At 42.5% G+C, this 23,136-nt stretch overlaps 1 protein-coding gene across 4 annotated transcripts in view; it reads left to right on the top strand.

Annotated features, from left to right (window-relative positions):
• Positions 1-23,136, top strand: part of LOC308314888 (CUGBP Elav-like family member 2) — a 32,372-nt gene that overhangs the window by 1,587 nt on the left and 7,649 nt on the right. For 3 of the 4 annotated variants that reach the window (XM_080762664.1, XM_080762662.1, XM_080762661.1), the window contains exons 2-10: positions 7,135-7,337; positions 9,871-9,953; positions 14,227-14,275; positions 15,103-15,120; positions 17,144-17,278; positions 18,386-18,465; positions 19,710-19,871; positions 19,961-20,042; positions 22,927-23,046. In XM_080762664.1, the coding sequence (XP_080618790.1) occupies positions 7,135-7,337; positions 9,871-9,953; positions 14,227-14,275; positions 15,103-15,120; positions 17,144-17,278; positions 18,386-18,465; positions 19,710-19,871; positions 19,961-20,042; positions 22,927-23,046 (932 nt within the window). The remainder of the gene's footprint in view (positions 1-7,134; positions 7,338-9,870; positions 9,954-14,226; positions 14,276-15,102; positions 15,121-17,143; positions 17,279-18,385; positions 18,466-19,709; positions 19,872-19,960; positions 20,043-22,926; positions 23,047-23,136) is intronic. The other variant, XM_080762663.1, reaches the window with a different exon arrangement.

Below are 23,136 nucleotides of genomic sequence, written 5' to 3'. Positions count from 1 at the left end.
CACGTGGTTCCTTTTTGGTACATTATGGAGAGAGTTGATGGAAATCTTGTGACAGTTGTTGTAAACAACGAAACTCTGCAAACAGGAACTGTGCCAGAGCGAAACTTGTTGTTCAAAAATATTAGTACATTCATTCGCGGCAGAAACATTTCCCCTGTAGGCTCAATATGTCTCTTAATCTATTTCTATATAATTTTAGTTGCATGTTATGTTAACTTGTATGGACCAGAGCTAGTTAACTTGTAACTATCAAAATCTTGAAAATAGGAAGGAGGGGTCGCACAGCTCGTAGTCACGAGTTGGTCATAAATTAATTACCAACGTTTCGGCAACAAAATGCCTTCTTCGGTGGTGAACTTATTCCACACAACACAAATATTGATGACATGTCATACATTTGATTTGCAAGTAGTTAAAAACGGTGTCTCTTTTGGAGTCTGAAGGGACACAAATTTGTCTGCTCTTATTATACTCTTACGGTATTGGGAAATCTGGACTTGTGGCGATGGAGACCGTATGGTGGTGATTAGATCAAGCTTTACTAAGCTTCTTTTGATTGATTGATAATCCCGATTGTGGACAGTAAGAGTGGCTGTCTGGACTTAAGTGTGATCCCTTGGCAGCAAACGCTGACACAGCGCTATGCAAGCTTAACATCATAGTGATCCCTTTGTTGTGGACATGAAGCTGTTGATCTGTCCAAAGTGTGGCCTCTTGGCACCAGGTCCGGGGTCTACACAGGCCAGCTGTGCTAGCTGTTCTCTCTCCTCCCAGTGACACTGGTTGTGAGAGATTGCCACACAGACAGATGTTGAAGGTCTCTGATCTGTCCTGTGACCTCTTTCACTGCCCCTGCTGAGAGTATGGCACACCCTAGCCCCTTTCGGCACCCTCGGTTACCTTTTCTGAATTTTGGACGTCGGTACCCCAGGGTCCCCAAGTACTTATTCCGGTCTCCATGGGAGACAGATGTACATACCCTCCGTTCACGCCGTGCTGCGCTCTGCTTGAGTGTCGGTGAGATGTTTCAAAGATGCATAAAGCGGCTATAGGAGACAACAGAAACATGGGAGAAATCGCATTAAGCGTTTACTCTTCTTCATGCAAGTAATCAACTGGGGAAGTTTCTTAAAATGATCCCTGGCTAATAAGACAAATGCATGTCATACATTCTAAGGTTAATATGAGCATCACCATCAAAGCATTATTTTAAATATTTTTGATGGGCGCTTGCCCCTCCTATACACAGGTTTAATGTTTGTCTTTAGTTCAATGTTTGTTTTGTAAACGCATTGACGATGAAGGGAAAATGTAATGTGTCATTTACGTCATATTGTCTCTTTATTGTTAGTGGTGTTTAATGTTTGTTTGCACCGTTTGTTTTATATCACCTAATCAACATGAGTTAGACTTTAATATATTGGCGCCCCTCATTTTACACAGGTGTGATTTTTTTTTAATAGTGTATTTCCCACTATTGGTTGGAGATAAGTCAACATGACAAGAGTTGACAATGTCCGAAATTAAATCGAATGGCTGTGTTAATGTGAGCAGAACTCAGGTGTCCAGTCTGAATAGCTGCACAGGATATGGTGGCACTGGAGCGTGTCCTCTGTCTAAAGTTTTGTTTTGGCCTCGGGTCAAAGTGGAACAGAAACCGGTCCATAATTTACATTTATGAGGCTTGCTGGATAGATGCAGTTTGCAAATGTAGGCCGAGAACAAAAATAGCGGAACTTTTAGTGAGCGATGTGCTATTTTAATTGAAGAATCTTAACACATTAACATATTTAGGTCTGTTCATGTAATGGATGATGGCACAATGAGCCCACTCTCTATGTAAGCAACTCTATTTGGTCTCTTTAATAGGCTGCTTTTATCTCCCTTGGAGGTGCCCAACTATGGCTGCTGATGCCGCCGCCACTGAGTTCCGCCTGAGGATTTGCATTCATGATCCATCATTGAGAAGTGTGACCAGAGTTGTTTTGTTTGCGTTCTGATTCTAGAGATTTGACTATTTGTCCACACACTCTTTACTTGAAGAAACCTCATCCATATCCACTAGGGATGCTTGTTGTAATTAACAGAGCTAATGGGGCGGGCCTTGTCATCAAATGCTGGCTGCCTGTTAACATGAAGCCTTTTCAGAGGCTGATTGCACATGTCTGTCTTCATCAGGGGAATTGTAACGATGAAATCAGGCCACATTGAGCCCAATTGAGGTTAATACAAAGAGTAAATGTCTTAATGAAGAGTCAATCAAGATTCTGATGTCCTGATTACAGCCCAACATTTTGTATGACAATCGAGGGCAGTCTAGCTATCTAGGGCCACCATTTGTATTCTCTATTATTTAGATGGTTTGGTTCTCGACACTTCCCTGTACCACTCCTGTGTTTTATTCTCTCTGGCGTTGCTCCTAGGACACCTGGAGTTTACTCCAGGGATCAAAGGTTTATCTTAAGAATTAATTCAATCACGTGTGCTTTCCTGGTTGAAGAAGCGTCCATTATTGGTCATTTTGTCTTTTAATAGCGGAGTTTACACTCAGGGGCACATATCGGAGGCGCTGGTGGTCTGCTTACTGTTTTGGATCCCTCAAAAGGGCAACACTAGGGGGTGGGTGGATGTGTTTGAGTCCTGAGGCCAGATTGTGGTCTACTTTCTTCAGGCCAGTCAGACTGGATATTTAATGATTGTGACCAGTCATCCAACCAAATATTCTGTCCTTGCTTTGGGCTTCATACTAGTTGGAGTTGCCTTTACGTGTTACTTGACAGATATTATTATCAAACAATTAGAGGCATGCTGTCTGATTGACACAACTTTTAAGGCCATTGGCTGTCAGAAAAAAAGTCACCATTTTATTCAGGGTATTACTACAAAACAGCTGTTCCACTTAACCATTTAACCCCCCAACCCCCATGAAGCATGAGCAGTGTGCCTCTGGCTTTAAATCCAGCCCAGAGTCGAGGGTGTCTGCTCTGCTGTACATATTTTCTCACTGGACCTTTTGAAATGTTGCCTGACTTGAATCTAGTGCTCGGCAGGCAACACTGGCAACTTTCTAAAACAAGAGCAGAAAAGGTGTAGCTGGCGTGCTAATGCGGTCAGCACACTCTGGTGGAGCAGGACACATGGTCCAGATAAATCACACATTTTTTATGGGAAGTCGAACAGCAGGTATGCAACTGTCGCTGTGCAGAGTGACTCGTCAGCTGCTCTGAGGCGTCTTGGAGTGGGATCATCTGCCACATCACAAGGCTGCTTGTGGAGACTCAGCAAAAGACTTGATTACTGATGTCTACGAACATTCCAATAGGTACTTGTTGGGTGCAGCCAACTTACCAGTAGGGATAGGCAATATCAAATATCAAGATATTTTTGACCAAATATTTTAAGCTCGGAAAATTGCATCTCTCAAGAGTTCTCAACGGGTGGAAAACCGACCAATTGGCACAAATTGTCTGTCTGAACTTCTGTCTGTTTCAAACTGAAGCAAATAAATGTTATCACTTTACCGTTCTGCAGCCTTTCAAACCAGGAAAAGGCTGGATATTTCACAGTATTCTCCGTTTACCTGTTGCAATTATGAATTTGTGTGTACTATTACTATGTAATAATCGCATAACTTAAAGAGGACACCTAGAAATGTCAGCATGGCTAACTAGAAAAGTTGGCTCGGCGGGTTGCCTACCCAGGGCTGTGTTGCAACCTGTTCTAGCTTCACCATGAACCGGTTTGAAACATTAGGGCTGTCATATCTTCCATAACTTACTGAGAGAGTGCATGCAGACACTGCATTGATTTTTGGCAGTTTGTGCAAAACTCCTCCCGCGAACTTTAGAAACTGATCTTGGCCAATCTGATATCTGCTCAATTTGACAGATGAGTCTTGATCACAGTGTGCCAAATTATTTTTGAGTGAGTTAGTAAAAATCAGACCCGTCTGAACTTAGTGGTGCTGTACTTACTATACTGCACAAGCTCTCCTCCCTGGCGTGCGCACGCACTAAAAGTAAAAGAGAGAATACGTTTCGGCAACTGTGGCCTTCGTCAGGTATATTGATATACCTGACGAAGGCCACAGAGGCCGAAATGTCTTTTTACCCCATTTCCCCCTCCCATTCCACACAAATTTGTGTGTTGTCACTGCTTTTGTCTCCTCCTTGCTCCTTACTGCCAGTGAGGAGTCCCCACTTGGAGGATGTAGAGCCTTCGTCCTACTCCTCCCACCAAACACTCCCTGCTGACAGGTGCTGCCCAGACAGTAATAGTACAGTGTCTCAAATGCTCGACAAAGCCGGATGCACCACGGTGGATTAGAACCCACAACCTCTGGTAATTAGCAGGCACTTTACCACTACGCCACCCGAGTGTCTGATTGCCTAACTGGTCGATTTTGCCCTCCTGGGAGTATGTGTGCAAAGTTTTCACGTGATTGGCCCAGTGGTGGCCGAGAGACGGACAGACTCACAGACGCAAAAACATAATCTGTCCTCTTTGGCCATTCCGACCTGTTGGGGTCAACTGTGAGGGGTATACTTTACCCACTAAGCAGAGCTGTGTCTTGCATCGTCTATAAGCTTGTTGCATATGTGCTTTTCAGTGTGCAAGATGGGTAGTTAGGCCTACCTTAAAGCCCCAACATGTGAAAGCTGTGCTTTTATTGTGAAGGGAAAGGTTTCTAAACTCTGCGATAGTGAAGTGCTGAAAATAGCTGATCTACAAGCTCACAAGTGTGGTGGACGAGCCACGTTGTGAGCTTGTAAATCTGATATTTTCAGCATGCAACACGTCTTATGATGAAGAATATACCAGGTTTCACGTGGGAGATGTATTTTGTTGGCCGAGTCAATCATGTATGTAGCCTGCACACAGCGCTACTTGGCGCAAAATAACAAGCTATTTGTCCATGGCACTCTATGTTGAATCAAACAACAAGTTAACCGTGTTTGGGGACGAGGCAGTATGTTCTGTGTCTGCTGTGTCTGTGGATTCAGCGCAAGCATCATCTAGTTGTAAAATGCCTGCTGATCGAGTGCGTGCACATGCACATAAAGACCACACGTGCGTGGATTTCTGCCGGTTTTAGGTAGATTACATCGGCCAAACAAGCTAAAGCTTGCTACATTAAGCCCCCTGATTTTAGGGAATAAAACGTTTACGACTTTACGTCATTTACATCAACGGTTATGATGACATTATATGAAGATAGTTTTTAATAGGATACAGCTGATGCATTTCTTCAATCGAGTGTTGACAGTCCTAGTGTGATGTTGCATCAAAAGGTCCTCAGCAAATGGCGTCATAGCGCCACAGGAAAAAACTGGATAAATGGTGTCACACACCACAGCACCGTGGCCTTAGTGGACGAAGGCTTCAATGTATTCCAAAGCGTCTCTCTGACTCGGCCTATTGTGCTGCAGAGTCAACGGTGAATAGTGCTCTCCAGCTTGGGGGAACAATATGTGATTGTTCCCCATGCTGTGGTGGAGAAGCTGTAGGTTACTGCCTGTACCATCGCCTGAACGCCTGAGGAGGAGATGCGCCACGATACCTTGTCTGCTAACCTGAAAAATTTGGATGTTTAGAGCTCTGTTTAGGTTATTTTCTCTCGTTGGCAGTGATTGTGGTTGGGGCAGTTTTCCCCATTATTTCTTTTGGAAAAGAAACTAGTTTTGCTGGTCCTTATTTATCGCCTCTATCGCCATCATTGTTTGGATGAAATGATGGCCTGTATTGGCAGGGGCTGCGGTCAATAGCACTGGCAAATAACTACTTGTAAACGGGTGGGAAGTGTGACTTTTTTTAAGGATAGAGGTCGAGTTGGAACGTAGTTATGTCGTTTAGGTCCTTCAGGGAGTTTGGCATGTCTGCTGGCACAATTTGTAAGAGATGGATGGCTCGGGTCCAGAGGTTTGTATGCAAAATTCCCACTGGTTTATTAGTTTTCTCATCAATGTCTTTTTGTCTGTCTTTCTGCTTACTGTATAATGGAAGTAATCGTGTGTATTGTGCCAGAATGTTCTCTCAGCTCGAGTACCATGAGTCACTGGCTTCTGTATGCCTTTCCTGTGATCATTGGCTTGGGCTAATTCCAGTACTAGTGGCATCAAATATTTAGGTTTACAAGTTTATGGTTACCGTAGGTTATTGTAAAACAAACGGTTTGAGATGTTCTTGTTTAATGTTTGTTTCCTGGGGGAAATGGCTTTAACGTGCACCAATTGTGCCAAGAGGGTAGCTTTTCACTATGCTCCTGTAAAACAAATGTATAATATATTTTTGTGTTGGCTTTGTTCAGTGTCAACATGAATTGTCTTATTCTTATATTCAGGCCAATAGGGTATGATGCACAATTCATGATTATGAGAACCATCAGTCATTAATGAGAATATATATATATATATAAAATGTGTGTGTGTGTGTGTGTGTGCGTGCCATACTAGTATATGATTGGAGCGACTTCCCTCCCAGTTATAGCCACAAATATTGATGTATGTAATATGTATTATTTTATTTTAATTACCGATCCCCATTAGATGGTGCCATGGCAACCAGCTAGTTATCTATTATATTAACAAAATTGAGATGTGATCAAGAATCAATATATGAATCTATACTTGCTGCACTCTTACTATAACTGTCTGAACCATTCATGTATACTAGTGTATGTCAAGGAGTTTCCTTGAATAATACATCTTTCAAATAATAACCAGCTGCTTTAAGATCTTGCATGATTATCTTACATGATACACAGATTTTTGGATTTGCAGTAAAATCTACCAAAGATGTTGGTTTCTTTCTGTGTAACTTATTATTTGTGTTTGAGGCTTCCATTTCTTTGGGAGATGTATTGTACTTTACACTTAAAGCCAAGGTGTGTGTTAATGTGTATTGCTTTGGGTGTCCAGCATCATACTAAATACTAACATGCATCTGGCAGCCAAGTATAGTATAGGCCCATTTTGTCATGATTTGTCATTACAGTCCAAGAATCAATCGCATTAAATTGATGTGGTGACAAAATATCAATCAATGTCAATATTCAAACCCAAAAATATATTTAAAAAAAAAACATTTCCTGTCAGTCATTTTCACAAATTCCTTTGCTCTCTCACTTGATCTCAGCAATGGTAACGGCAATGGCAACACCATGAATGGGTCGCTGGAGCACTTGGACCAGCCAGACGTTGACACCATCAAGATGTTTGTGGGCCAGGTCCCACGTTCCTGGACAGAAACGGAGTTGAAGGAGTTGTTTGAGCCCTTTGGAGCCGTGCACCAGATCAACATTCTCCGTGATCGCACCCAGAATCCCCCTCAGAGCAAAGGTATGAATCATATTCATGCTTTGATCTATACACCACAGTATTTGGTATAGTCCAGAGTATACCAGACACTGACTGACTATTTCTTTTTTCCCCCTCCTTTGTCATTACTTACAAAGCATGGTTGCTACTCTTCTAAATAGCTGGTAGTGTAATTTACAAGCTACACTGGTATTTTAACCAGTATTTGGCTGGCACCTGGTGTTATTTCCCCCCCATGGTACAGGTGTAGGAGGAGGAGCTATCACGTATACTCCATCACCCATGGTCACACTTCAGAATAACACCCAGGAAAGGCATTAGAATACTTTTGTATGGCTGTCTTTGGCCTTACCTACCACTGAGATGATTCAATTATCTGTTGAATTTCAGGGTTACAAAATGTTTTCCATTACCCATTCTTGAAATGTGTTTTTATTTTTACATACTGGTCCCATACTGGTTTTAAAAACAGTGCTGCAGAAAGGAGAGCTGTGGTGCAATTTTTCAATGAGTCATCCATCAATGCACTCACCTTGGAATGAGTGCTCAAGTCGAGCAATTTGGTTCAGGTTGCAATTAGAGGAGATGGTGAACTGGAAGCCCTAGATTCTGCAAATGGTATTGCTGAAAGTGACCAGCCTCATGGAACTATCTACTGGTGAATAAAAAGCAATACAAGCCCTACTGATATGGTACAGCCACATTTTACGGCGTCTCCCAAATTTCAATTCCCTCGATGGTTGAATGCCTCACTACGGCATTTCAAGCAATAATCCACTCTGGGTTTTTTGATGTGAAACCCTCTTTGAAGTTAAGGACTTAGTGTCTATCTCCAGTGCACAGGGCTGGAAGAAGTTTAAAAAAAAACAGAGCCAAGCAAGCCTAATCTTTGAGGTGCAGGCATGAAATTTGTCACTGGGATTTGGTCAAGTATGCAGCAATGCGTGTCATACCTCTGTACTCTGATAACATAACCTAGTCCTGTTTTAAGCAACAGGACTGGCATTCTGGTGCTTCCTACATGTGAAGGTCTTGCACTAATTTAACATCACCAGGGGAAAAGGGCTGCATGTGTGCTTTGAAAGGTAGACCATCTGAATTATCTTGGATGCTGATTAGGTGGTATATACTGCCGGCATTGTGCAGTTCATTCGGAGGCTGAATGGTTCAAAGTCTGCTCTTCTTAGTAGAGAGCCCTCCCCTGTTCCTAGGCGGAGTGTCAGCTGTGATGGTCCATTGACATGTTAATGCCATGTTAATGTATTCTAATAGATAATCTGGCCTGATCACAGCAGCCTTTTTGGCTCACCCTGGCCCATGTGAGGTGAATTTTGTTTGAGCAGGGCTTGCTTTTCCCTTTAGCCACTGCTTTCCTTCTCCCTGCCATGGCATAGGCCATTGACCAGTAGCCATGCCCCCACTGGGACCGCTGAGGAGTCAGGGCAGCGCCCCTGGCTGACACGTTGTTTGTACACCCGATAATACCCCCTCCACACCCTCTTATATCATCCATCTTGCTTTTGTTTGACTCATCCGTTGGATTCACTAATCCCTGTTCCATTTCGGTGGGTTTGTTTTGCCGCAAATCTATTGCGGAGCCATGTGATTTGCGTGTTGTTTTTACGTTTTAGGTCACATCCACTGCAGGCTATGAAAAAAAAGCATCTAATAACCATTGTGCCTCTCTGGAATGGTTTATTTAGCTCACGCAAAAAGCAGAGGCAGGACTAAGTCACAGGGAAAGAGCGCAGAGCTCAGCTGGCTCGGAGAGAAGAGCTCGATGCATATTAGAGTGCCCCCCCCCACGGCCTGCAAGCTCCAGTACAACAGCATAATACACACTATGTAGGTCAGAGACGCTGCAGTGCTCTACTTCCCCCTCAGCCCAGTGAAAACTGACAGGCTGGAACGCCACTGGCGGTCTGCTGGGACGGAAGGATGAGAGGCTGCTTTTTTTTCCCTTCTCCCTGTGCACCCCAATCTCCCTCCCCCTCCTTCCCCCATCGCTCCCACCCGCTTGTCTCCTATATCTCATTGTACTACTTCCATGTTCTGTGCGCGTGTGTGTGCTTGAGAGTAGGGAGAGGGAGTGAGAGCTATTGGAGTATGGGGGTGAACGAAGGGAAGAGAGACGGACATTTTTATTATGTAATGGTAGCAACTCTCACTCTGTGTGGATCCTGTGCCCTGACTTTCCCGTGCCATGCTGACCTGTCCAGCACGCCTCAGTAGTCCCATGGACAGCCATCTAAGCTTCTGGTCACCGCAAACCCTCGCCCGTCTCGTTATCTTCCCCTACGCTCTCTGCAGGCTTCCTGCATGTGTTGCACACAGCCGTCTAACAGTTGGTGCTAAGAATATCGTGTCACATGCTCCTATCATGTGACGACAAGCAACATGCTTTTAGCCATTTACATTCTTCTCATTTTCTTTCTCATCTTGAGCAGTGTTAACTTTGACTATTCATTTCTAATCATATTGAAGATATGCAATTTTATTTCAATGCTGTTTTTCCTTCTCCCCTGTTTGTCAATGTTTCTTTGTCTGTCTGCAGGATGCTGTTTTGTAACATTTTATACAAGAAAAGCTGCACTGGACGCCCAGAATGCCCTGCACAACATAAAGACCTTAACTGGGGTGAGTAAGCACTGCATGAGCGGCTTGAGTCCCCCTCACATCCACTGCAGGCTCAGCTGTTTACTGGCCAAAAATTAACTCTACTTTCAGTGAGCCACTGTCCGCTTTTTTTTTTTTTTTTTTCAAACTGAAATTTGTTTTCGGCCAGCAGCGCTACAGTAAATTAGGCTTAACTTGAGGCTCAGCACAAGGACAGTGATGAGCCAGTATACCTAACACAAACCGATGTCGGTGTGTTGGCCAAAATGCAGGTTACAGCTGCTCAAGATTCTGATGCCACAAAATGGGAACAAATTCTGAATGCCTGTCCTTATGAATCATATATGCACAACTACATTTTTATTCCCTGTTAACGGAATGAGAATTTAGGTCAGCTAACAATGGAGACTGGAGTATGGCAAAAAAGAGCATTGAGGCCTCAATTTCTTAACCTGAGACATGGAGATATTTAGGCCTGACGTCAAAATAAAAAAAACGTTCGCACTGAAAGAATATATATTGAAAATGTTGTGCCGCATTTTTAAGATTTTTCAAAAATAGCAGACATACAAGCTCGTAAGCTTGTAGATCTGCTATTTTTCAATAGCTAAAGTATAACATAATGCTTACCAAAAGGGGTTCCCGTTCCCGTCCAGAATGGGTTAAAGCCCAGTCGACTGGAATAGGTGCAATTGCTTGTTAAACCTCTACAAGTCTGTCCTGCCTGTTGCTGATTGAAAATTACTCTACTCCCAATCAGTTAAATGAATACCGAACAACCCCAACTCTCAATTAAATCAATATCCAAGTCTATTGGAAAAAGAGCCACTGTCAAATGTCAATGAGGTACCAGCATCATGTACCAACATGTTCAACCAGGTTGGTAAATGAGTGTAGCGGGCTGCACATACAGAACTACTTCTCACTGGAGCAGCATCAATCAGCCAGGCATTTCAAATAAAGTCTAGCTTGATGCCCCCCCGGTCCCTAGTCATGCTGTTACTGGCATTGACTGCAGTTGAGTGGGTTCGGCCTGCACGTCAGTGGAAAAGCTTGTCTCTGTCGCTCCCTCTCACTCCTCGTTGGTGTTTCTCTCGTCCCTCCCTCTCTCTCCTTGGCCAGTGATGCTCAAAAGTACCCATACCGAGCACGCCATCTGTCTTTTTCTCTTAGTCTTTGTCAAAAACACGGGGGGAAAAAAGGAAGGTGAATCAAAAGACCCAGAAACCCACATTTCCTAACTGTCTCCCAAGCCTCTTCACTTCATAGCGCTTAGATATATTTCTCCTTTTGCTTTCTGTCATGTATTCTTTTTTTTCTCCCACGGCTGGTGAGCACAGCTGATGCAAAAGCTGGTGTTGTAGATTCAGTTCCATGTATGCAATCAGGGAGAATAAATCTTTAGGCTGGAAGATGTTGTGGTTTTCCGGGCTATAGCGCATATTTGCCCCGCCTTCTTCTGTCTGGTTGTGGGGTGGGTTTAGATGGGGTGAAATAAAATTATCCTTGTCTCCCTTTATAAGATATAAACATTTAATGATCTCCAGGGGGAAATTCAGGTTTCATGGCAGCAAGTGTGAAACACAGGAATGGCTAAAGACCCAGGAGCCAATAACTAATAAAATAAAAATAATTTAATGACTTTTTTTGGTTTGTAGTCAGACAGCCGGCCATGGGTAGAATGCTCCCAAAATGTTAGTCTCTGATATATCTAGGGCTGAAATCGGCATTCAAATATCTTCCTAGAAACTTTGTCATTGGTCGATGGTCGATGCCTGTCTACTTCCTGATTGGTTAGTCATTGCGACCAGGTTTTTTTCCCCGACCAAGCTTCTAGGAACATCTTTGAATGCAGATTGGCGGCCCCTAGATGTGTCACAGAGAGAGACTACATTAGTTTAGGAGCGTTCTACCCATTGCTGGCTGTCTAAAATTATTGCTTATAGCAGCTTGAATCTAAACAAACTAAACTTCTCGAAATGTACAGAAACAAGGCCTTTTATGAGGACATTTCTCGCAGAATGGTAGAGAATGGCTCAATGGCAGATATGTCGACACAGGGCGGCTTTGGGTTGAGTTGTTAAAATGAGTCTGAAGTTGACAGATTGGATCTGGTCACTTGCCAAACGGTAGTGTGAATTGATGGGCCAAAAGATCGGATTTGAGAAAGAAATCGGATTTGAATCGGATTTGACTTGATGTGACAGTCAATCACATCAAGTGCAGTCAATATGACGAATAAATGAAGCCTAAATCTGTAGCGAGTAATTTATCATAAAATCTATTTATATAGTTGTTGCCTCTATTTGCGGATATCTTACTCCAAACCTTGTCGCTTTATTGTGCATAAAATTCACAATGGATGGATGCATTCACACAAACAACTGTCAAAAATGTATACTGTTTAGCGTGATTTAATGATCCCCCGGTGTGTAAGGACATTGTGCACTGCCAACAAACTCCCAGTCCCAACAGTGAGTATCTGCGTAATAATATTAGAAGCGCGATGAAGGCAGCTTGTGTGCAAACGATTTCTGTTCAAGGGATCGCATGTGCATGAGGGATGTTGACAGGAGTAGGGCTAATCGATAAATGCAGTCACAAGCCTAGCCTACACTACAGAAAGATGTGAAATTGGATACTCTAGGATTTAATTCACCGGCATCCACCAGTAGACGGCCTCTGTCAAAGGTGGCTTAAAAATGAGCAGGGATAGTATGAGGAGAGGATAAACGTTCAGGGGGGAGATGCTAGAAATGTGGAGCTGTGTGTCTAACGGTGGTGGGAAGGGCGCAACACAATGCTTTTAACGCATTTTGGACGGGAACCCCTTTTGGTGTTATGCTTTAGCTATTGAAAAATAGCAGATCTACAAGGTCATAGCGCAACACCAAGCTTGTAGATCTGCTATTTTTGAAAAATCGTGAAAATGTGTCGCAAATCTTTGACTACATACTTTTACAGAGAACGTTTTTAACTCTCATCTTTGCTTCTGGGGAGTCTGGAACAACATATTTTCAGATGGGTGTCGGTGGCCGTTTACATGCTTGACATGAAATAGTTTGAGAACCACTGACATAGAAACAGATATGAAAAGATTCTGAAAACTGTCATGATTTAGAAGACATTTGTAGAATCGTCCTCAGGTCTGAATGGGTTAAGATAAAAGAGCTCTGCATCTGTGGTGATGTTGGTACTGTAAAATCCTGAGTGTTGATTGCACTGTGTAGTGTCTGGACTAGCCAGCACTGACGGACATGATATTATTGACCCAGTGGTTCCCAAGAGAATTCCAGATATGCCTTGGGGTTCTGTGAAAACCACAGACTTAAACTAAATATATCTATATAAAAAATCATACCCATGTGATGTGAGGGGAGCTTTTATCATCGTACGTCATCATGCATCATGTCGTACTGGCCAATCAGAATGCCTGTTGCCACAAATTTACGTCATATTTGCAGAACATTTGACCTAATTTCTCCTTTCATTGTCGATGGCAAATATGAGACGTGGCAAGATGACATAAACTTTCCCTTCATTGTCAATAGCATTTAATGTTTGTGTTGTGGACATTTTGTGGGGACAAAAGCTGTATATAGGAGGGGCCCCTCAAATATATAATTTCAAATATTTCTGTGATGCGAGCTTGTAGATTTGCTATTTTTAAAGTCAATGGGAAGGGGAGCCTTGATTATAGACCAAGAGGAAAATTACAATATTTACAAGATATTCATACTAAAATGGCTACTACTTTGTTATCGACCTTTCTTTATCCCAGCAACAAACTCTCGCGAGATTTGAGGAGTCAGGAACAGTCTGTCAGTCTACAATTTGACGGACGACACATAGGGGGCTCTGGCCCCATATTTTAGATGACAATATGTGAATATTCCGCCTATTGCCGACCCCTGCCTGAGTGTGCAGGGGGCTACAGCAGGGGGATGAAAATGGTCCTCTTAAAGTGAACGCAGGCACTTCCGCAGGTTAACTACACTAATGCTACCACCTAGCGGCACACAAAGAATTAAGAGTTATAACAGATTTTGCACACCGTTTGGGGAAAAAAGAAAAGTAGGGTTGAAATTATGACCAATATCCGATCTCCGATTATCTGCAGGATCATATCTGCCGATTCCGATAAAGTAAAAATCTAAAGTTTATTTTTACTCAAGATTTGACATATTTGATTTGGCTTTTGTTCTAGATTAGAGGTACTAGACACTTTTGATTTATATTGCACTCATTGATTGAATTCTTTTTTAATTGACCATTCCTATGCCTTGTCCACCAGATGCATCATCCCATCCAGATGAAACCTGCCGACAGCGAGAAAACAACTGGTGAGTGACATCATTGGAGATGTATTGTGACACCCAGCCAATGTGTGTCAGAGTGGAGGTGGGTGGGTGGGTGCTGGGGGCTTGGGCTAATGTCCAATGTGAACTTCCTCAGCGAGATTAAATTTTGCGACGAAAAGGGTGTCTTTTCAAAGGGAGATAATGCTGTTGTGATGAGTCACTATTCGAAACAAGATATGTCAGCCCGAGCAACACTAAGGTTAGGGAATGTGCAGCCTGCAGTACACAATTTCTGTATGGTGTGTAGATGTGTAGATGGGATTAAGGGCTTTGGGAGGGAACAGAGGAGAGCAGGTACAGACAGAGGATCTAACCTAGAGAGTAAGTGGATGATATAGCAGTCATTTGTCATAGACTAGAGACTTGAGGGAAAGGAAGTGGATGAACAACTAAATCATGCGACATGATAAAATGAAAAGGAGGGGATAAAAAGAGACCACTTATAGGTGTTGTATATAATATCCATATCAATGCTGAGGATAATGAACAATTCATTCAGAACATGTATAATGAATGGAATAATGCTAAACTCAATGGAAGGGATATTTACAGCGCACATGACCGCTAATAAATCTGGTGTAATACATTATTGTCATCAGTTTATACTTGATTAGTCTTAGAAATAAGCATATTAAATTTGATTTCATGAACTCTGACAGATGTTTAAAATGTTGCACACATACATACATGTATTCTGGTATTGTGAGAAAGTTAGACTTAGGAGAATAAGAATATTTCTTTGTACATATAAATTGTAAATGCACAGTTTTGTTTACAACACCTATGATTTGTCTTTTTTCAAAATATAGAGGAAAGACATCCAACAGGTAGGAACATTCTTTTTTTCATCTTTAGTATATAAAAAACTGTTGCAAAACTGGATAAATATAAAGAAGCACCTTCCCTTCAAAATTGGAAATCACCTATGAAATATTATTTGAGTATTGAGAGAACAGAGGACAGTAAAAAAACTATTTAATGAACTGTTGAGTTCAATTTTTGAGGCGCTGTAGGTGGATTGGAGCTGCAGTGTCACCCGGTGTGTGTGTGTGTGTGTGTGTGTGTGTGACAGGTAAGTTTAGATGGGGGGGGTTGCCCTCGTTCTACGTTTATGGTAGCTACTGTGGGTGTGTGTAGGTGTATGAGTGTGGGAGAGAGTCTGAGCACAAATGCATGTATGAGGATGGTGTGATGGAAAAATGATTAAACTTTGGGTGGGAGTAGTTACGATCGATGTCTCTGCTAAAACCTATGTGTAATGTATTGAGAAACCAATCCCTCGATTGATTTTTGTTTGTTTGACTATGTGTATGGTTTTGAACTGTCAAGAACTATGTTGTACCTTGTACTCAATCACTTAAAGAAAATCTCTCTCTCTCTCTCTCTCTCTCTCTCTCTCTCTCTCTCTCTCTCTCTCTCTCTCTCTCCTTAAAAGGATGCTACTCAATCATTACTCCTACTCAATAAGCCACGAGGTTGCAGTATTTTGTAATGGCTGATCTGGCATAGGTAGACGCAAGGCACTAAGTGTCTCCAATATTCTCCTCCATTATACAATGGAGGTAAACTGAGACCTCGCATGGCTTATTGCTTTTCTAAAACGCTTACACATGGCAACATGAAAATAATAGATTAGATACGTCCCAATTAAAACGGTTCTTAATAATTCACTACACACACAACTTCTACAAGAAAGTAGTTCCCGTCTCAGAGACGAGTGTTTGTTTACTTAGCCAGTCAAGACGGCTGTGTTAGACTTGAACATTTCCCAAACAAACACATGTTGAAATGAAATAGAACGTAACGGTTAGGTCAATCTCATTGTATCTAGGATGTTCAATAGAAAAAGATTCTGGATTTAGCTAATACTCTGAACTGCTAGCCTAGCTACGTAGCGTTTCAGCACAGATGGTTTGCAGGAATGGGGAGCGCTTGTTTTCTTTACAAGACCCGATCGATGCCCCTTGGTCTCTTGCTGTCCCACACGGGAGGTGCTTGGAGGCCCTGCATGGCCGGGCCTTGTAAGGAAAATATGCGATCCCCTTCGCTGTTCAGCTACAGATATGCTGGATCACTTTATAAGCAAACAACGCACTTGTAATTGATATAAACTGATCTAAGGAGTCGATTAGTCTCTTAATCATGTCTACTAAACGGAAATCATCCAATCGGAATCAAGGAATGGCACTAGCCGATCCTAAGTACGGGTGTACTCGTCCTATAAATTCATTACGCAGGGCGCTCATGACGAGCAGGCTCGTCTTAAGGTGTTTGATATCGCTATAAGAAAGCCTTAATTTGTTTCATTTTTGGAACCGCTCCATGGTATGCACGGTTGCTAGGGCCCTGCACGGTTTCCGTTTTTCCATAGCTTCTGTATTAGCCGCGGCCTTTGCACACTCTTTTCTCGGAAACTACTGTGCTGTCCATGATTTTGAACAAATCACCGATGTTTGTTTGGAGGTTATTTGTGATTATCCGGTGATCGCGATTGGATCATTAGAGTTTTCTAGAGCAAGGATTGGCCTATTTTAGCTTGCTGGCATTAACGCTAATAATTTAGCATCCAAGATGGAATCCAAAACTGGACGTGTGCTAAAACAGATTCTGATCCGGTGGCACCCAAGCACCACCACTTTTGTCCACCAGGTGGCACTCAATGTGTTCAAATGGTTGTCCATCTAGCCAGTTTCCACTCCACTATACCAAAGGGAATGGCATGTACAACAATCTGGCATTTTCTAAGTAGAACATGTGACATTGTGACGAGTGGTTACAAATTTGTTTAGCATCCTATAGTTAGCATTTTCATATTGCACTATAAACGTGTCACTCATGCCTTTCTTCCAGCCGTGGAAGACAGAAAACTCTTCATCGGAATGGTGTCGAAGAAATATGGCGAGAATGAGGTCCGAATGATGTTCGGATCTTTCGGACAGATCGAGGAGTGCCGAATCCTACGGGGACCAGATGGACTGAGCAGAGGTACGTGCTCCCTTAAACGTTGCCGGGGTGATCAGAGCACCTGACCAGCACCGCCATCTGCGTAGCACGCCAGTCGCACATTTCATTAAAGCTGCTATAGCCAATAATATGTCAAGATTTTAATGACATTTTAAAGTCATTAAAATTCACATTGCTTATAGCAGCTTTAATAATACAGGGCCTGCCTTCATTCCCCTTTTTTATTCCTCGCCCTGCTTCCGTCCCACCCATCACCCATTTTCTATTGGAGTGCTATTCTCCTCGCCTGGCACCCACCACTTTACCATTCCACTCTCATAGTCCACTGTGCTTTACCTCCAGCGGTACTGGGGCGAGGGCCGCGGCACTTGATGCCCCGAACAATGAGCCGTCACCTTGGCAACCCCTGGTTGCTGGTGTTCCGTGGGCTCAGCTGGCAGCTCCTCATTTTCTGCCCCCCTCCATCACACTCCACAAAACCTGGAATTAGCCTGCTGCAGCATCCCATGAGCTAGCTAACTGTGCCGCATAAGACGCCATGAAAGAGAGTGCTGCGAGCTCGTTTTGGATGTGCACACAAACAATATGATAATCCTCCTCCAGAGAGACCGTTACAGCTTCAATAATGAGCCCCTATTCTGGTTAATGACCATGTGATGAAGCTGTAATTTGAAGTTTATCAGACACCCTTTGACATTAATATGTTAAATAAGTATCTATATACTTAATCTGCTGTCATCTGAAGCCGTTCGGTGTGTATTTGTGTGTGTGTGTGTGTGTGTGTGTGTGTGTGTGTGTGTGTGTGTGTGTGTGTGTTTCATGTGTACATAATCACATTTATTGTCTCATCGTGTCACCATATGTACAAAGCTCTCTTTCTGGGTTGGTGTTTTTATTCGTCGATCACTGTTACTGTACTCATGTGACTGTTGTTACTGTTATTCTTTGTGTTCTTTCTTCATGTGCTAACCTGTGAGGGCGGTTTGTGTGCTTGGGAGTTGCCATTCTTTGTACAATGTGTTGTTTTTTGGGGTTCATAACGAGTTGTCCAAACCTTTTTGTCTTGTTTTTGTTTCTTCTTGTCCCTCCCTCCCTTCCCCTCTCCTATTGTTCCCCCCTCCCCTACAGGCTGTGCGTTTGTCACTTTTGCTACCAGGGCAATGGCACAGAATGCAATGAAAACCATGCATCACTCTCAGACTATGGAGGTACTGTACCCCTTAGCACCTACTTCTCACCCCCTCCCCCTCTTCTCCTGAACATGCTGCTGCCCCCCTATGTTGGAAAGATGACACTCAACACAGAAGACATTCATTCTCATAGAGCATGACTCATTTCCAAAGCTACTTGATAATTATAAAATCACATTGTTTATGGACGATGAGTGTACAAAACTAGAGAAATTGCCCATTGCATAGCAGTGAATTCAGTGCTAACAAGACGGGGCAAGAATTGCCTTCATTCCTTATTTTGAGCTGTGTATTGATTCACAGAAAACACCTCTGGGCTTTGCCATCTTAGCCTCCCATATTAAATCCATATTTAGGACCACAGGGAAAAGAGACTGCTCCCATTGAATATAGGTTAACAAAGACATTACCCGAGACAGCAACAACTGTCCTATTTGATTCCTCCTGAAACTGGGTCCGCGTCCTCAAGTTATTCGGTAGAGTCTTTCAGCAAGTAGAGCACGAGTAACTTGACTGCTAGCGGGTCAGAGGCTCCCCAGTGAAGCATTGGACCAAGTCTAATTAGGAGCCCAACCAAACATAACATGAAGCTTCCTAGATTAAAAGGGGCCCCAGCGGTGCTGGCACCTTTCCTGTCCCTGTACCGTTAGTTCCCTGATGCCATGGGAGGTGCTAGTGTTGCAAAAGCCATTTTCCCTGTCAAGTCTGTCCCCCCTGTCTAGCACTCAACTCACAAGAGACTACACCGCATGTTCGTCCGTCCGTGAGTTTGTCTGATCAATGTGTTTGTGAGTTATGGTGCAATTTGTTGTATTTTTCCTTACAAATGTCTTTCTTTATGTTTGCTGATTTGACATGTCTTTGTTTAATTGTCTGTTTAAAGTCATGTCTCCATCTCCTGTCTGCCTGTGTGTGTGTATGTGGACTGGATTCAGATCCTCCCAATGCGTAAAAAGTTCTGTAGCATTGTCCGCAGCATTGTCCCATGCTCCTCTTTTGGAATGTGATGTGGCTTGGCGATGCATGGCAGTTGTCCTGTATGTGTTTGCTTGGATAGGAATGTAATACAAACGTTAAAACATAACTTAATCATAAGGCTTAGGATGATACCTCTATTTATTAAAAAAAAAAATTACCTCTAAAATTAATGCATTCTTGTATCGTAATTGGCTAATAATGAGAGTAAAGCAGAAATTTATTTCTATTGAGCGGGCCTAACCTAAACTATTCTCCCATGCCTCCTTCCCTCATCCCTGGCACAGGGTTGCACCTCCCCCATGGTGGCGAAATTTGCAGACACACAGAGGGATAAGGAACAGAGGCGACTGCAGCAGCAGCTAGCACAGCAGATGCAGCAGCTCAACAGTGCCTCCACCTGGGGAAACCTGGCAGGCTTGGGGTCTCTCACTCCACAGTACCTGGCGGTAAGTGAAAAATGCTCACTCCTCCAAGTGCCCTTTTCTCTCTGATCCCTGAACACGGTGTTGACTGTCTGTCTTTCTTGCCTTTACAGTTGCTCCAACAGGCTACATCTTCTAGCAACCAATCTGGTTTCAGCAACCAGTCTGGTTTCAGTGGCATGCAGAGGCTAGGAGGTGGGTAATTCTTTTTTATTTATATCTGCCGATACAGATTATTATACAAAGGACCACAATGGAAACCACAATGGAAACTTATAGGTGCTTGGCCCCAAAGTATTCAAAAAAAGAATATTTTAAAAAGTTTTCAATCAATAAATATACTATTTGCACTACTGAATGGCTACTGAACGAGATGAGTATACAAATTAAATGTAGAAAAATATCAATTTTTATCTTTTACTTAAAAATAAGCAGCTTGAGTGCAAAATAAAATACAAACTTTAAAAAGTGACTGACCCCTTCTCAACTGTACATTTTTTGCACAGGGGTTCACAAACTTCACATTAGAGAGACAAAAGTGTTTTGTTAAGCTCATTGTTGATTTTCTATTTAATTAATTTTTTTAGCTTATTGTTTTTTTTTGTGTGCGATATACAAACTAAGCTTACCATAATACATACAGTTTATCACCGTCTTACATTCAAGAGTGAGTTTAGCAGGAGAGGGAGAGGCTGAAACAAAGCCAGTATGCACGGAAACAACAGCTAGCTCTAGGTAACGGCTTTCTACACTACAGAAGAACAGAACATTCCAGGACAGACATTAAAAACCGAAACATTAAGAGCTGAGAGGTAATTCTGTGCTCAATCTGTGGTTAAATACAGAGCCGACAGGCTATCATGTTCAATGCAGCCGTTACGGTTGCACTCCACTCCAGTAACGACTAACAGCTGATGCTCTTAATGAGACAGGCAGGCTGGCCGCTCTGAGTACAAAGCTATTGACGGTCATGTTATTGCGTCAACAATATCAGTGAAAATAATCAGTTATTTTGAGATCGGATTGATACCGATACGGCATAAATAGGCAAATATCGGCCAATTAAAAATCAGTGCAGATTATATCGTGCACCTTTAGTTATTGTTCTAGGTCTTTTTGGTATCTTTAGAACAAATCACTCAATGCATCAACAAGATTTTATCACATTACTGACATTTAGCAAAAGGCATGTTCAGAATGCTGAATTGAGGCAATTTACCTAAGCTTATACGTAATGGAGTTTGAAATAAATGCACACAAAGTATTGAATTTATTGTAAGTTGTTCAAACATATCACTGCCTAAGCACTTAAGGCCTATTTTATACTTTACTATGACCAGTAAGACACCTGAGGGCGAGAAGCGACCTCGCCCTTTTAGGGCAAGGTTTTGCGTGCACGCATCCGCTTCGTTGACGGCAGACTGCTGGGTGAGCTGGGTGAGCGCTGGCGCTTTGGCATGGGGGAGTCAGATCAACATATGGAACAGGTCAGCTCCATACAGTATATGGAGATCTAAGGGTGGTACCGGGGACATTCTCTTGAGCAGTGTTTTCCTCAGGCATGACGATAACTTAAATGACGATGTCAACGGCCCTTTTTTGAGGACGAATATCTGATGTTTACGGAATAAACACAAAAGATTCAGGACCAGACTGACGCTGACGAGCTAAACAGCTAAAATATGACGAAGACATGTGTGAGTTTTCGTTGATGAGACTAGACGAACATTTTAGTGATTTGACTAACAAAGTTTCAGAATGCATGGAAATGTTCCGCCAATTGTGCTTGCAAAAATATCAGAACTACTACGGCTGCATCCTGTCCGTGTGTGTGCATGCATGCACGCACGCACACACTCCCTCGGTTACTTTTCTCTTTAAAAGTAATTTCCTCAAAAGTGACAAGTCCTAAACAAATTCTCCATGACTCTAGGAACTCTAATTAAATTCTTATGCAGAGATTAAATGTTGTATTGTAACCTAAACTTTTTTTCTTCTGTGTGACACATTCTAAGCCCTGGCAGTGCTAATAAATGATGAATAGGCTAGTTGTATTGTTGTTTTCTATAATTTGAATCTTCAAACTGAATACTTTATGATAATGGTCTACTGTTCAGTCATCATAAAATATATAATTTAAGATATGATTCTAATACGGACAGACCTTTTCAGTTTTCGTCTACTAAACTGACTAAAACCCTTTCGAGTTTCCGTCGACTAAAACTATCAAGGATGGAAATTACTAAAATGTGACTAAAACTAATGAAGCATTTTGTCCAAATGACTAAAAGTGACAAACGAATAAGCATTTTGTCAAAAAGACGAAGACTGACTCAAACTAATGCCTGCCAAAAACAACACTGCTCTTGAGTGTACAGGGTTTGATGAGGGCCCAGGTAGGGCCGGGCCTTAATTTCCGGGCCTGTTGAGAACTCTAGTTTTCGCCGGCTGCCGGGCACAGCTGCACTAATAACTTTAGGGCAGGCCTGTCTAGAGTTTGAAATTTGAATGGACGAGTATACAAGTCAAAAGGGAGACATCGAAGAGGAAGGATGGATGGGGAAGGACATATGGAATGTCAGAACAGGTTCTGACATATATCCATATATGGAGATCTAAGGGTTTGAGATCAAATGTAGAGTTGCTGGTCAATATTGATCTCCATATATCGGCTTAACTGTGACAGCAGGTCGCATTTACTATGACCGCATGGTCTCCATATCTCCATCCCAGATGATGTCACATGATGTCACGAGACCTGGGCACCATGCCCGACACACTGGTGCCCGACACGATGACGGGAAATGCAAGATTTAACTGCGACCTTCGGTCACAATTAACATTAAGAAAATATTGTATACTATGATCGTGTCCTGTGAAAATATTGTATACTATGATCGTGTCCTGTGAAAATATTGTATACTATGATCGTGTCCTGTGAAAAAAGGCAATCTATTAAGCTCACAGGGTTGCATCGCAAAAGCTTTCTCTATTTTTGAAAATGTTGAAAATCTTCACCTATTTTGACATATATTATATACAGATATTGTGGGCTGACCTCTCATTCCTTCCCCCTCAGGTGTGAACACTATGCAGCTGCAGAACCTGGCCACGATAGCTGCTACCATGGCTGCAGCTCAGACCTCTGGTACCTCCAACCAAATGTCTGCCAATGGCCTGGGAGCTCTGACTAGTTCAGGTAATTTAAGTGTTTATTATGTAATTTAGCAGGCACTTTTACCCAAAGCACCTTATAGAGCTATACATTTTATTGTATTATTGGTGACCC

This window comes from Protomyctophum bolini (genome assembly GCF_963924005.1).
Source record: "Protomyctophum bolini genome assembly, chromosome: 4".
Lineage (NCBI taxonomy): Eukaryota > Metazoa > Chordata > Actinopteri > Myctophiformes > Myctophidae > Protomyctophum > Protomyctophum bolini.
This window is presented reverse-complemented; position numbering and strand designations above follow the sequence as displayed.